At 38.7% G+C, this 16,931-nt stretch overlaps 1 protein-coding gene across 1 annotated transcript; it reads right to left on the reverse strand.

Annotated features, from left to right (window-relative positions):
* Nucleotides 1–15,422: 15,422 nt before the first annotated feature.
* On the reverse strand, nucleotides 15,423–16,407 carry LOC126877023 (elongation of very long chain fatty acids protein 6-like). The gene is made up of 2 exons (XM_050639878.1): nucleotides 16,364–16,407; nucleotides 15,423–16,273 (listed from the first exon to the last, which is right to left on the reverse strand). The coding sequence occupies exons 1-2, from the start codon at nucleotides 16,405–16,407 to the stop codon at nucleotides 15,733–15,735; spliced, it is 585 nt and encodes a 194-aa protein (XP_050495835.1). The 3' UTR covers nucleotides 15,423–15,732.
* Nucleotides 16,408–16,931: the final 524 nt, after the last annotated feature.

Here is a 16,931-nt window from a genome sequence, read left to right on the forward strand (position 1 = left end):
GGGAGTTGTGGTGTCTTCACAAGAGATACCCTGCTTTCTCCCATGGGTTATTTACATTTTCCATTTCTGCTGCTATATTTTTATTGATTGTAGTATAATTTGACATTAATTGATGTACGGTACAAGGAGAAATGAGAACATTCTCCCATGAGAATATTATATGTTTTACCAGTTTATATTTTTTAAATGTTATATTTTATAAATTATATACATGCAGAAAAGATATGAAAGTTATAGAAGGAAATCTAAATAGAATCTTGTTATATTTTTTATTGATTACTATTAAGGTGTTTTGAAAGCAAAATGATAGCTTATACGCAATATTTTATTGTTTTACTTCTCATTAAATTATGCAAGTAAATCAGTTAGTCAATCAAAGTAAGACTATATATACATTACAAATAACTGTAACGTCTTAAAAATTACAAAATTCATTAATGGATATAGAAACATGGTAACATAATCGTTAGAAAGGTCTGTGAAATATAACACAAGGGTGAGCAGAGAGCAATCGCCGGTATCAACGAATACCAAAGGATATGCCAAAATAGTAGGTCTTATTAAACGATCTTTTATTAAACGATCAACGCTTTTGCAACGATGTAAACATTTGAAACATCCAACATTGAAACGCTGGATATTTCTCGCCTCTCGCCGTAGAGAAAAGCTATAGAAATTACGAAAGTACGTATGCAGTGTAGGAAGTATCGAAGAAAGGATGTATTTAGTGATGGAAAATAATTTGACTCGAATGCGTTAGATGTTCCTAAGAATCATGCAGTACTAAACCATTATTCAGATAAAAGAAAAGGAGAAGAAAAGTGGAAAGATTAGAAATGATATACTTGCGTTGCGAACTTTGGGACGGAAACGGAAAGAAGATGCGCATGATACGTTTAGAATATGAACATGTTGGGTAGTGGAGAAATGACACTTATAGATATATGGAAGGAAAACAATAATAACGGATGGATTCTTTCGTTCGTGCACTTAAATCAGATGATCATGTGGTTAGTATGAATTTCTGTAATAACGTCATTGGAAGAAATGGAGTTAATTATTCCTGCGCGATATAAAACGCAGCATACGCCAACCTCCTAATTATGGAAATTTTCATCACTTTATAGACGAATATATTTGTATGATTTGAATGTACAACTATCTCTAAAGAAATTACATGTAGAATTTTAGCATGTTTCTCTTGGCATAAAAATTGTGCAATATGATCAAGCAACAGTGATATAAGATAATATCACGTTACAGTTTATCTGAACGAAAAAACGAAATATTTACTTGTGTAATATTCACAAATAAAACTATGCAATTACCAGAGATATCGCAATCGATCGAAAATGTTGCACGATTCAAAACAGTTTCTTAAAAAAAGTTGAAAGAAGTGTTGGTTTATTAGATCATGTGAAACAAGAAAGTATTCACATAATGACAACTCCGAGGCTCTACTTCCTAGGATTATAGGATTTGGAGGTGCAGTTCTACCCCAGATATGCTTGTAGAGCCTCTTCACCTCCCTTGCCTCTGGCGGTTGCCTGCCTGGTTCTAAGTAAGCCAAGTCATTGTTAACAATTACATCGGCCAACATCCTTGGACACATTTTAAAGATCTCCTGACAGCATGCGTTGACCCAAGATGACGGCATGCAGATAGGTTGTGTTCGCGTCGCTTCGTACACTGTCCGTGTGTACAAACAGTACGCCACGAATGTAATCCAGATGTCTTCACGTGGGCAGACGCCACCCGCCACCCGCCACGAATGCAAGCATGGTTTTGCAACCCTTGAAAACGCAAAAGCCTGAAAAAGGGGCAGAGTGGTCAACCCCTAAAGATACTAATATAAGCGCTACATCGATAAAGCAAAACAGCCCAGAAATCAAGAAGCGGTCTGATGAAGAGAAGGAGGATACTAAAGAAGAATCGCGGCCAATACCCGACATAAGGGAACGAGCTAGCGATATGGAAAAGAGGGTCCTACCATTCTGCCACGACCCGAGCAACAAAGTTAACAAGGGCAAACCGCAACGATAATGCGTTACTTTAAGGATATGGGAGGATTTGTGGAGAATCTCCTGCTCCACAACTGTCATCTAGCCGGAAGCCTAGAACAAGCTAAAAGCTAAGAATAAGGAAACTGTGATATTAAGCGCTGTGAGTAAGTCGCTGGAAGCCAGCAAGCGGCTTAAAACGGCCGTTAAGAAAACAACGAAGGCCGAGCCGAAACAGCTCTCGTACGCGGAAAAAGTGAAGATGGCCAGCAATAAAGCAGACAAATGGCGGTAAAACCACCGAGAAATGTGGTTATAATCCGGTCGGAAGTTGAGGATGGTGAAATAAGAACCAACGGAGAAGCGCGCGACGCGCTATTCACGCTAGTAATCCCCCGTAAAGGGAGAATACAAGTCACAGCAGTTGAAAAAAAAATAAGCGACACCGGCCTAATCGTGGAAACGACGAAGGACTGAAGCCGGAAGGACTGAAAGCGTTCACAGAGGATGTACAGAATACACACATAACGTACGGACATTCGGAGAAAAAATAAAATAATCATATGACTCATGCGAAAAATCGTTCTTCACATAAGTGGATGAATATCTGAAAAATATTCGAAATTCGAACATCTTACACATGTTCGCACATTTATCGAGAAGTGAGTTGTGTATTATACAATTTTTCTAGATGTATATGTTTTTTGTCACATAAATGTTATTAGGCCAGTTGCTGAACAAGAGTATAAAGATTCATCACTTTGAGCGGAGGCATATGCTTGTACGAGTTTAAAATAATCTTCTTACCATTGAAATCTATCCATAGTTACGCTATAAATTATAATACAATTTGTATATTGTATTTGTATTCAACAGTACATCTCAACTGAACAAATGTATGGCGTAACAACTATTTATCACTAAAGCGAAGATGTCTAACCCAATCGAATTTTATTGTCAATGTTAGTATTATTTTAGAAATGATATAAATAGTAAAAATGAAAAGGAAACAACTTTTAATTCTCTGATAATTTAATAAGAGGAGCATCTAACGCTCCTTTTCTCTCGATCTGTTTAGCAATAATTTTATTCACTAATTTTTCGAGAGCTTCAAATATGATCTCACTGCGCTCAAGACTGTCAATAGACAACGTGCAGAGAAAACTTTGGTGCCTCATCTGTGAAATGCTGTCAAAAAGGCTTTAAGTGAAAACATACATACATGCCTGTATGAAAACTGCAACTGCTCATGAATTCAATTTCGACTCGGATTTGAGAATCCTATAAGATATCATTTTAAACTATACTAAATATATAGAGTACGCTGTCCCGCGTATCCTGAAGATATCTTTAAAATGACGGTCCTACCAAATTAAATTCAGACTGTTTTCTGAAACTGCTTAATCAAATGATGCATTGATTTATTTATAGTAGTAAATTTGGGCATCAGAAATTTGCTCCGTCCATTTGAAAGTCCATCGAACTCGGTCTATTTATCACCGTTACGAAACATATATACTCTAGTAGGAACATTCCTAACACGATAATGCTTAGAGGAAAGCACGCCAGAATCGCTGTCTCTCAAATCCATTCAATGAATAAGAGACGAATGAAGATGCGTATTATAGTTATATGCAAGTATCCGTAAAGTGGTGTGAGACGTTCGAACAGGTTTGTTCGATGAAAATCAGCTACATACTCTGTTCCGGGTGAAGAAATGAGCCGCAAATGGAAAAGGGTGAAAAGGGAAGGGGAAATAAGGAGAATACAAAGAGTCATCTGTTCTCGATGACGATTGCCTATACCACCGCCCTTGTTGAATATTTTAGCAGTTCTAGTATATTTGAGCATATTTGTATTTATATTTCGATGCACACTACCTCTTCGACCATTTATTTCCGTGATTATGACTGAGGAACAAACAGAAGATACTTATCGTAAATGAAATTTAAGCAAGAAGGAACTTTTTGCGATGTTAACTCCAAATGAGAAAATATGTATATATCAGTATGGATCATGACCTGCCTATTTTTACATTAAATGTTTTGAAAAGTTGTATTTCAAAGCATGGCATGGTTTTCGTCGAAGGAAATCGTTTCGTGGAAGGAAATAGTTTCAAATAGTGAAAGAGCAAAATTATATAACTCTGAAAGAATAATATAATTTAACATGAAAATATTAAAAAACTGAGTACATCGAAATATAATAGATATTTTACAAGGGAAGTAAAAATATAGGTAAATAAATATAAGTAAAAAAGTATAAGAAATCATTTATTTTTTCTAAAATATATTTTGTATAGCGCGTGCTATCATTTTGTTATCTCAAATTTATCTTCTATTTATATTTCTTTACATAATTTTCACAATATATTTATGAATTAGATGTATTTTCATAACCTACTACTAGCGTTCTACTAGCGAGTTTTCGCATGCTCAATGAGATATGTAGTATAGGAAGTGCATAAATATATATTTTTTATGTATCTTCAAACACGAACTAGAATATCGAGCATGTTATCATTTTCCTGTGGATTGTAAAATGATCAACCGTGGTTGATAAATTAACAAATTGTAAAAATTTGTCAATTTGTAGTACGAGTGCGGAGTGCGAGTAGTAACGATAGTGAACACACAATTGAATACCCAAACGACAAACTCCTGAGCTTTATACTTATTTTTACGTGGGTCCAAACTTTATCGATTCGATATAGGCTCCGACCGCTCTGGGTTATTTAAAATATATGTCGGGTTAAGATCGGAATTTTGGGCGCGTGACAACTCTTCGCGTGGACTAGCCAATGTATGTCCCATTGTATCGGCACCTCCGAGGTAACCTCACACGTGGCTAGGCCCGCTCTCGAGGCCGCATGCCGCCACAATCACACTTCTCGGAAAACCCATACAACCACTCGTCAGACCTCCGTTAGGCAAAACGTTTATCTCGTGACCGTGGCTGCGTTCGGCGACCAATTGTCACCTCGAAGCCAATCTCGCTATCACTAATTTTAAACAATTACAGCTATAATAAAATCTAGGCTAAAGTACTAGAGGATGTTCCGAAAATTTGCAAGGAAAGGCTTCGGCTTTCCTTTCATCTCCGACATATAGGTAGAGAAATAGGAAAGGATAGGGGAAGACGTTTGGATATAGTGGATTTGAAGTACAATTTCATTCGCAAAATATAGCGAACCAAGAAAGAACCGTGGAAAGATTTGGACATTTGTGCGCTTCATGTGACGCTGGAGAGAAGAAAAGAAAAAAGAAACGAGAGGGAAGAGACCAAAAGAATGAAAAATAAAACCTTTCTTCACAAAAGACAGAAAAGATTCACTATGCATATTATTCGCTTCGCCTTATCGTTATCCACGTACGCACGCACGCACGCACGCACGCACGCACGCACGCACGCACGCACGCACATTCACGGTTTCACCTTATACACTTGTTGTGTACTATCGTATCATTTTACCGACCAGTAGCGGTTGAAAATCCTATGTACTGTCTACCTCTCACTCGGTCGCAGATACATCGTTGAAGCCAGTTTAGACTCTAGCTCTGTTTAGACTCTAGGATATCGCGCGGGAATATACGCGCTTTTTCTCATACCTATAGAAATGTTAACTCAAATTTGGCGAAATTACTTATAATATTTATATTGATATTTATTTGATCTATTAGAATCGTTTTTAGATTAATATTTATATAATATTCCATAATCCATACAATGATTTTCCTCAAGCAAATAATAATTTAATATTTTTTTAAAAGTGTGATATCGTCCAAAACAATCGCTTCTGTGTAATGGAACATTGCAAAATTTACAGACAAAACATATTCTACTTCTTTTCTTTTTTAATTGTGCAAATTCTACATTGGGGTTTTGGGGCTTTTTTACTCCGACGACTAGACACTATGTTTATAAGTTTATGTTTTCCGAAATTTGATAGTCTTTGTGGGTGATCTAGTCTGGATGATCTGCTTGTCAGCTCATAAGTGTTTGCTGTACTAGATATTTCTTCGTCGTTTTCCTTTGATCCACAATCTTCTATCCACGAAATTATCACTTTTTGCAAGAAATTTTTTATATGTATTCTTATTCTATGGCCCATAATCATTCCCGTTGGGGCCCCGGGAGCATCTCCTTTCGTCCCCTCGTAGTGGTGATCCCCACCGCTTGCCCTTCACCGTCGTTACTTCTGAGGTGATGGGCGTGATAGGTATTGAAGGAACACTCGAATATGTTTAACAATAAATATTTATTAACAAAATATATTCGGTGAGTATACTTGACGTAAAACTCGCGGTTATTAATTTCGGTTCGCGGTTCGCGGTTCGCGATTACAAGTTCGAACTCGGGTAGATTCGGGTAGATACGATTCGATATGCGCTACGAGTTCGGACAATGATTGCCTGAGATGTCGAGCAACTCGGATCAGTGATTGCTGCCAACTATCAACTATCAATTCGGACAGGCGTCTCGCGACTGACTTTCCGTCACGATGATGCTGGATAGGAAAAACTATGATGGGGTGTGTCTAAGGATACGAGATCATCGGATTCGTTTAGGAAAGCGTTGGTTCGGAAAGTGAGGGAAGTGGACGTCGTTGTTAATTGGCTAAATTTTGAGTTGGTGGTTGGAAAAGGATACTAACCATCCTTGAGAGAAAGATGCTAGTAGGAAGCGTCGTACCTGAGAAAAGCAGATTTCCCGTATCTTCCCGTAGTAGGTGGTAGATTTAGGGACTATTGGGATAAAGACTGTTTGTCCGTTTGAAGGACCTTAATTAACAAAATCCTAAGATTTGCAGCGGGCCCTTAGGTTAACTGAAAATATTCTGTAAGAATGTATCGGCATCTGGCAATCATCTTGTCTTGTATAGGGTCTTTGTGTAACGAGCCACGGGACAGAAACCGTTGGAAAGTTTGCTGTCGAGTGTCGCTACACTTCCTTCTGTTACTGCCCTCTTAGTACACATTCCTTGGTCAGCCGTTCCACCGTCTTCTGGAGACGACTGACCTCACTCTCCAGAAAGCGCACCCTCCTCCGCAGATATGCGCTGTCCGCGTGTTCATGTCCGTGAATCGGTTAGCTGTCCTTCTCGGTCCCTTCTCTTTCATCCGATTCCATCTTTATATCCTCTTTCCGCGCGTCGTCGCCGCCAACGGCACCGTCGCGGATGCAGAGACGGCAGAGATCGGCCATTGTTGAGGCGACGGCGGAGGTGATGGTGATGTCACGTAAAATAACAAAATAAAAAAGGAATTTGAGGTGAAAAATAAAAAAAGAAAACTTTATTTTTTTCTAACAACAATACACTTTACAATCCACTTCCGAACTCTACGCGTGACTTTCTAAGACTGACTCTTATGATTTTACTTTTGATCGGATCCGATTACTTTCTTTTGTCATCCCTCAACATCCCCGCCGTCCATGCATTTGCTAGGCGTCCGCGATCGTTGCCACGTGCTCTTTCTTCTAGAACCTTCGGTGGAAGGACCGTTGGGATGTTGATGGTTCATTAGGCACTTCAGCGATATACATTGTCGCCGAACAGCGATATACATCTTTATCTCTATCGTCAGTCCGTCGGATTTGAAGTATGCCGGTCGTGACAGTGACCACGTGCGCCGTTGGAGTTCAGCGCTGGACGCTTTCGCCCTCCATGAGGCCAACCTTGACCCGGTAATCTTCCGGTATGATCGCTTGCCGAGCGCGTTCACAACGGTCGAAGAGGAAGAACACGATGACATTTCGTCGTCGAATTGTTGCAAAAATTCCAACTCTGCGTTATTTGTAAAAATCTGTTTCTGCTTATTATTTGCGAGAAGAATGGAGTTTCCATACATGGATCAGTTGACCAATAGCCGTAGAGAGCATTCATTTTTACTTGTCTCGTTAGAACTGCTAGGCCTAAAAATTTCTTTATTTCTGTTCATTTCTTTGTTTTTGTATTTATCTATAACTTAATAATGATACCTATTCGGTTCTTTCACCAGATACTCATTAAAAGAGTCATTTCCAATGAATAAATTTGCACTGCCTAAAACACATTCTGGAGAATTCGGCATGATTTTTATGTCGGGATGTCGTGGGACGACGACGCACTCAGTGCACTCCGCTTGTTTTCTTTCTTTTTTTCTTTTTTTTTTTTTTTTTTTTTTTTTGTACGTGGAGAAATACTCGTGGACACTCCACCTCTGCGGCAGCAGCAGAGCAGCGTCGGTCTCTTACCGAATAAAACTCCACGGTGGTCATTCTGACGTTTGACAGAAGTGTTCCCGGGGTCTCTCATGAATTACTAACAGTGCACTCCTTGCACTCCGATCCTCTTGATCGAGCCAACAATGCAAATTTCCCTAACCGATTAATTTGTCGGTAGGGGAGGCCATCGCCCCCGAGGAGGCCGCGCGAAGCAGATCTTCGTCCCTCTCGCCCAATATGTGCTAATAATGGGAAGAGAAACACGGAGACCATAGGTGTTTTCTATGATTGAAAACACCGTAATTAGCACAACGTTTCGGCTGCGTCAGATCACTAGTTAATGCAGAGAACGGTCGTTGTGAATCCAAAATGTCTTGGGCAAAATCCGCGTTAATCGTGTGCTTGATATTCTTGTTCGTTGATTGTAACTGCCAACGGATACTTTTATTCCGATTTCAAATATCGTACAACTGCGAAGTTATCAGAGAAGAGAATATACAAACTTTAAAATTCTCACCTTAAATGTATGCGGAGTCAATCGTGTTCTATTATACAATTCGGCGGTTAATCGAACTTTGGCACTTATTTCGCTTGGGCAACCTTCGTAGTTAACACTTATAAATTTCGTTTGAAACAATTATTCGAGAGATAACTGGCAGAGTGACGGTGTAAACACTTCTATCGAAAGATGGTAGCTCTTGTTAATACTTATAAATTTCTACTAACTTGATTCCGATTAAGACAAACTGTAGTTAATACTTATAGATTTCAATTGAGACAGACTGACAGAGTGGAGGTGTAAACGCTTCAATTGACCAAATGGTAACTAACTTGTGACAAAATGTGAATATCGTAATTGCTAGCTTAAGCTGAGGTTTCGTTTTTTTTGGTTGTCTTGTTTACGCTGTGTCTTAATTTCTCATATTCCCTTTTACCTGAGGAAACGCGGGTGCTGCTTATCTTCTGCTGAAGTTTCGTCTTCTTGATTATCCTATTTACACCGCTTATTGCATAACCTGAAGCGTCTGTCGTAAAGTTAAAGGGTTTGGAAAGATTCGGACATTGCAGAATAGGTTTTGTTATTAGCGCTGTTTTTAAATTGTTGAATGCATTTTCTTGATTCTCCGACCATTTAAAGGGGATGTCTTTGTTCAATAGTTGTGTTAATGGTTTTGCAATTTTGGAAAAATTAGGTATAAATCTTCGGTAGTATCCCGCTAGTCGCAAAAACTGTTTGATATTTTTTGCTTTCTTTGGTCGTGGAAATTTCGATACGGCTTCGATCTTCTGTGGATCGGGTTTTACACCATCTTCACTGATTATGTGTCCCAAATAACTTCGTGTCGTAGGAATTCGCATTTATCGGGTTGCAATCGCAATTTGGCTTCCATTAGTATTTCCATTAACTCGTTAAATTTAATTTCGTGTTCGTGAGGAGATCTTGAATAAATCACTATGTCATCCAGATTGTTCACAGAGAGTATAGTTTCAAAATTGAAATAATCGTTCTTGCTCAAGATTTAATGAATTGTCTGGAATAAAACAACTCTATCAACTTTCGATCTATTTCGTTCACAATTGTTCGCTGTATCAACCAGTGATTACGGTGTTTTCAACGCAAAAAACAAAACATATCTTATTAAATAAAATATAAGAATATAGACAAAATCACTCCAATAAAATAACACCCGCTGGGAACACATTTAGGCATATATACACGCATGAACAAATAAGGCACTGTTACCAAGTAAAGTCAAAATCCACACACGGAGCATCCGGATACATCTCACGAAACCTATTTAAACACCATGAGAGTACGTCCGGACAAGTACCCCCCTGACCCGAGGAATGGTGGCGTAGGTAAGCCTCCAACACTTGATCAGGGATCTCCTCCCAAAAACGAACCTTGGCACAGGCATCTGTATCAACCACTTCGATCGAAGGAGAACTTGGCGGCAACTGAAGGGTGTCCTCATCGGAGAAGGTTAGATCAATAATCAAAAAGATCACCGAGACTCGACGATGGGGCTGGAGCCACACTATTGCTACCCTCTGTGGAAGACGATCCCTCCAGCCTCCTTAACCTCTGCCCACGAGCTTTTGCGCCGCCACGACGACCACGTTTCCTAGAACGTTTCGGAGGAGGTTTGAACGGCCTACGACTTTTTTTCTTCTTCTCACACTAAAATAAAACAAGTTTAAGAAAACGAACAACAATACGAAACAGGATGAAGTCAAAACAAATTAAAATAATACATACTTCTACAGCTTCAGACATATCAGTATCCATGATCCAACATAACCTGTATTCATAAGGGAAAACATGAAAATGCAATAAACAAAATCGACACTACCAATCATACAAAATATCGAATAATCAAACACTATCAAAATCACTTATTACTATGAATTAATGCATATTATTACCTAAAAGGAAAAACTAACCTAAAAACTCGCCAAGCAAATCAAACTCGCCAAGCAGAACAAACTCGCCAAGCAAATGAACAATTATTACAAACTACCACTTGGCGCCACCTCCTATGGAATGACGTATTAAAAACTTGCCATTGGAATTTTAATAATTCTTGGGGAACATAGGAAATAGAGCGTGTTACACGTGCAAAGACTCGACAAACACTAAGTTGCCACACGCCTTGTACGTTTCATTGACATGAGCAAGGAAATTACCAAATACATCACAAATGCAACCTCAGCAAGGACAAAGCTGCCACGCGCCTGGCACGTTCCACTGGCATCAGTAGGGAAGGCCTGGGAAGCATCGCAGACGAAACATCAACAAAATACGAGCTACTACAATATCTACATTTTATCACGCACCTCGTATGTCACTAACACCAAACGAAACATGAGAAATTAAGAAGACGAAACTTCAGCAGCATCTACGTGTCTCAAGGATGTGGAAAATTAAAAATAGCGTAAACAAGATAATCAAGAAGACGAAACTTCAGCAGACTCCGTGTGTCCAAAAAAAAGGTGAGATAATCAAGAAGACGGAACTTCAGGCGGCGAAGCGAGGTTCTCAAATTCTTTAATTACTATTGTAGGTGTGATAAATTCGTAATCTTTCGATGTGGTATTTATTATTCTTGTATATCCTTGTCCCTTATGGTTCTTCGCACCTACATTACCAAAATAGACTCCCTTGATTGGCTCGATTTTGGGAATAAATCCCTCTTTTATCTCCAGATTTGTAATGTTAATCGAACATTTGTAATGGTACCGAACTTCGTTTCCGCACGATTATCTTTTCTCTTGTATCGAAGGGGATATAAATATTTCCCCACTTATATGTTTTCGCTCGTAATCCAAACGAGCCTTGCATCCTGCGAAAAATTCGGATCCTAAGATTCCATCTTGATCGATCAGCAATGAGTCAACTACGTGAAAAATAACTTTTTTTTTTATAATTATTATTATTAACGTGGAGGAAATCCGCACGGACACCAGGTCGCTTCTGGGGAAAAGCGGCGTGGTAATGCCGGACTCCAACCGACTAAAACCTCCACGATGACCGTCCCGGCAGCGGTCGAATAGGAAGAGCATGACGACATTTCGTCGTCGGATCTCACCGCCCAGCCGCGATTGCGGCGTCGCCGCATTCCATCCCGTGAGGGTCCCGGGCCGACGGTCATAACGTCGAGTTCCTCCAACCCTCTCCGAGACCCCCCAGTTCGTGTGTCCCCTTCGCCAGACGCATGAGCGTGTTCGGGGGCCTGGCGGCCCACTCCCGGACGGTCACGGTTGCTCGATGACGACTCGGGGCCCGTTTTACAACCCGCGGCTGCGCCGGTACTGTGGTATCCCTCCCCTGCACTGTAAACGATTTTTTGGTTCGTTTCTCTGTCCATTGTGATTCTGAAGTCGCCGAGGTCGTCAACAAGGGTTTCCATCCTGGTGCCACTCACTCTTTCGCACCCTGCCCCAGCAAAGGCCGGCGCAGGGTGACGGGGAGCCCCACAAGAAGGTGAGGTGAGTGGTCTTGGCAGATACGGGCCCACCAACTTCTCCGAGGTTCTTCGCACCGGATCGGCAAACTGGCGGGGGCCGAAGACGCCGACCAGTCACCACCCGGCTATAGGAGAACATTAGATTCATCGTGGTTTCCCGATGGGACCAGGGCGTGGTCCTACGCCCTGAGAACCCGTAGCCGCCTCGTGCTCCCCACGTGAAAAATAGCTGGATTTCCCGCAACCTGCATTACGATTGCATGATTGCTGCAGTATGATTGCTGATTCGGATAAGGCAGGTTTCTTGATGACATTGATTTCTGATCCGGGGTCTAATAGTAAATTTGTCTTAGTTTTTAAATCTGGGGAAATTATTCTAGCGGTGGGAGTACTTGGAGTTTCGTTTATTTTTATTGAAATAATCCGGAGATGTCGTCGTCCAAATCTGAGTCCGGCCGAACATATCCTTTAATTTGTTCCCGAAATCGTTCAAACTGTCTAGCTAACTGTCCTCTATGGCGAGGAACGCGTGCCCGCGAAGCTTATTCATTAATAATTTTACCAACTGAGGCTCCTGATGCCGCGGAATCATGTTTCGTGCGCGCTCGCATGCTCTTAAATATTGAAATACTGAGGGTCGATATCTGTCGAATATTGGTCCTGACTCGATCGCGTCTTTTAACTTCATTTGTTGGGGGCTATCGTCTGTCGGTATTGTCACCTAGGGAATTATCGGCGGTGATACGGGTGTCTCGATTTCCTTTTTTATCTTGAGTGAACGCATGTCGTCTTTTAATTCATTGATCTTTGTACTCATGTCGGCTATTACTCGTAAATTCGCATCGCATTCGCATCTCGCGTCTCCCCTATTTTCCCGTAGTTGGGACAAAGACTGTTTGTCTGTTTGAAGGACTTTAGTTGACTAAATCTTAAGATTTATAACGGGCCCTCGAGCTAGCCGAACATGTACTGCGGAGACGCATCGACATCTGGCAATCATCTTACTCGAAGAATAGGGTCTGCGTGTGGCGAGCCACGGGACAGAAACCGTTGGAATGTTTACTGTCGCGTGTCGCCACGAATATTTCTTTTAAGGAGAGCTATAGAATTACTCCATACCTTTGTTAGACAAAGCGTTCATCCCGTGACCGCGGCTACGTTCGGCGACTGACTGTCGCCTCAAGCCCAAGCTCATTATCACAACTCTCGAACAATTACAATTGGACTGGGTGACTGCAATTATTTAATTACAGCTATGGTAGATTCTGAATTACAATGTTACGGGATTTTCCCAAAATTCCAAAGGGAAGGCTCCGGTGTTCTTTCATCTCCGACATATTAATAAGGAACCATTTGGCTGAATAACGAAAAAACATATAAAGAGTTCTTTAGATTATGTGACGCGGTCAAAATCAAATTTCAGGAGTTGAATTTAAAAACATTTTGTCCCTATGAATTCACAACCTCCCAAAGCTTCGAAATCCACACATATTTCTTCCTTCAGATGATTCTGTGATTACATTAGGGTTGTGAAGACATATTTTAAGTGAAACTAATTGTTTTAACTCGTAATTATTGTTAAAATAAGAATATTTAATGACAATTAATTGTTATTAAAAAATGTATAGGTTTCACTAATTGCTATTAATTTTTACTAACTAAAAATATATTTTTAGCATACGAATATTTAATAACAAATAATTTTTAATAATTTTTATTGGGTAAAAATTAACTCTTAAAATAAAAGTATTTAATAAAAATTAATAGTTACTAATTCGGCTGCAATGGTCGGATCGCAAAACAGCTTCCAAGCCAGTCAAATGCGTGTGTCACGTCGAAGACAAAAGAAATCATGAAACCAATAGATCGCTGGTGATCTCCTCTCCTCGCGTCGCAGTAAATATATTCGTACGTTTCACGAATAACGTGAAGGAATTGAACTTCGTATAAGATGATGGAAATTTTATTGTATAAATCCAACGGAGTGACGGTTCAAAGTGTTACAGAATAATTAACAGAATAATGTGTTGAACGCTAATGTAGGAGGGTTTTTATATGGAGGTTTTAGTCCCTTTGGAGAGGTTATCGTCCGATGTATATCAGAGGCGGCTATTCAGTTGCTGTTTTGTTATTTCGATAGCTGTGGCATGCAGGATGTTTCGTCTACTTTATTACTGTTTCTGAGCGGGTGACAGGTGCATCAGACGCAATGCAATACTTGAAACTTGCTTGTTGAAAAATAGAAGCAGTGCTGTCCATGATATTAACGCTGTGGTATATGTGTCAACACAAACATGGCATACATATATTGGAACTAGTGCGGCTATGGATATCGCCCATGTGATTCGAGTTTTAACAAACGTAGCCGCGTATGGCGCGGGGGTACCGGAAGAAATCCGTCCTTAATTAAAGCCTTAATTAAAGCTTACCGTCACACCGACGAATATTTTTTCCTCGATTCTGAAGTTTCATAAGGTTGCTTTTTAAAATATTGTAACAAACTAAAAAGAAAGCACTGTTTGCAAAAATTTTATCATTTCTTTAATTTTTGTAGTAATAACTCTTAAATTCATAATAAAACTAGTAGATGATATAATATAGACGCAATGGGAAGGTTATCAATTCTTCACCGGTAGTGTGTATTTTACAAAACAATGAGTATAAGTATTTTCTTACACCATTAGAATATGTAATACCACCAGAAAACGGCGGTATAATATACATACATATATACGTACATAGGCAGTTCGAATGAAAATAGAAAAACGTTTGAGAGGCGTTCCCTACATACTAAACAAGATAATAATCAATATTGACACTTAAAAATAGTAGAAAATATTCTAAGGCTCGATAAAGTTTTTGAACTAATGCATGATCCATTTTTTAATATCACTCGTACTTTATTCATACAAATTGTTATGTATTCTATGGCTTCTTTCAATATATATAGTTTCATAGTTTTATACGCACGACAATAAATATGTCAACCCTATAATTCATTATTATAAAAGTATATCAGATTTGCCGGCGAATCTGTGTTTAATATTTTTTTTACTATTAAATTAAATTCAATATTAGATACGTTAATATTACCCGAATATTTACACATTACATTTTCAAATATTATATCGCTTCCGTTCTTGTTCCAGTAAGGTTTTGTCACGTTATCGGAAGAAGGAAACATTACAAATAAAAGGGACCAAAAAATTTCTTTGGAAATCGTTTCATAAGTAAACAGATTACGGATATATGTGTTTCCAGGACGAGATTTATTAATTCATTCGTACTATAGTTAACGATAATATCGTTAAGATATTAAAAATTTATTTCTGATTTAGTGTGCGAGATTTACTTTAATTCTATTTCTCCATTTTCATTCATTCACAATCAATCTTTACAACTTTGCCTTCACAAAGGCTTGAGAGAACTATATTCATCAAATTATTTCTTGACGTCCATATCCATCACATGAGATTTTGATAAAGTTTTTCTTAAGATATGTCACTGAAAAGCATGCGTAAAAAAGATTTAAAAAATTTTTCACCTGCTCTACATAAACTTCAGCTTGTTATAACTTGCAGATCTATTAGGCTAATCCTTCTTTCCAATTTTTTTATGTGTTTGTTAGATAAATAAGCCTGCTGGAAGAATCTGGCAAATAAAATGAAATAGCAAGTACAATACATCAGCATAGCAAGTTTGATGTTCAAAGGCGTAACGTGATATTCAACTTGGGCACTGTGTACATAGTAGTAAGCTGATGCAGTTAAAATGCAACCCACAACCATTTGTGATAGCTGTAGCGTAGTAACAAACATGGCGACCCATTTTGGTATATTGAACCGCATTGCTTTCAGAGCATAATAGGAGTACATCCAGGCATGAACGAAAGAGTTTACCAAGCCAAACCACTTGCCATTTCCTGTGGCCTCTGCATAAGAGAACCAGGTATAGAGAAGGACTGTTACGTGATGGTACCAATGTAGAAAAATCAACGGTTGCTTTCGTAACACAATGAAGGCTGTGTCGCCAAATTCTACTAGCTTCGATAGGGCAAAGGTCCACGACCAAAAACCGAAAACTGGATCTTGAGTAAGATGGCTGGAAAGAATATAATTATATTTCTATTATGATATAATATTTTGGAAATATTGTTATATGTTATGAACATGATATATAAATTGAAGTTACATAGTGTGTTTCTTAATATCTGTCTGATGTTGTGTATTTTTCATATTACAAACAATTTACTTTTATGTTGGAAGTGGCTGAATTTATTTCAAGTATAGTACAATAATAACAAATGCAGTTATTTTTGTTATAATATCAAAAATAAAAATTTCCATTTATCCATATTTTATACATTTCTTTGAAGTTTCTCAATTTTCCAGAGCATCGAACAACATTTTGCAATAAAAGTTAACAAAAAGACGCGAATTTCCAGTATTAAAGAAAATTTACAGATAAAATTAAATTATAGATTAAAACTGTTTAGCTGAATTCCTTGCTTGTAGACAATTGCTACGTTTAAACTATCTTTCTAAACGTAATAATTTCCGGGATATTCCGTAAAATATGTTTTCAGTCTCAATTTTGCAGGATATTTTTGCTCCTTCGACATGGATTTTCCCGTGTAAAGATAATATGTGTCAAATATATTACGAATCCCCTGTTAGATACGTATGCTATCGCAAGGCGGATTGAGCATGTACAGATACTTTTAGCATAAAATCAAATTCTGTATGCATTTACATTTAAA

The sequence above is a fragment of the Bombus huntii genome, unplaced genomic scaffold (genome assembly GCF_024542735.1).
Source record: "Bombus huntii isolate Logan2020A unplaced genomic scaffold, iyBomHunt1.1 ctg00000111.1, whole genome shotgun sequence".
Classification (NCBI taxonomy): Eukaryota; Metazoa; Arthropoda; class Insecta; order Hymenoptera; family Apidae; genus Bombus; species Bombus huntii.

Bases quoted from the DNA above. Each gene is read 5' to 3' on its own strand.
- LOC126877023 (XM_050639878.1), bottom strand. From the start codon at position 16,407: ATGAAAAATACACAACATCAGACAGATATTAAGAAACACACTAT. The intron at 16,274-16,363 runs GTAACTTCAATT...TATTCTTTCCAG, and splicing joins GATATTAAGAAACACACTAT to CCATCTTACTCAAGATCCAG.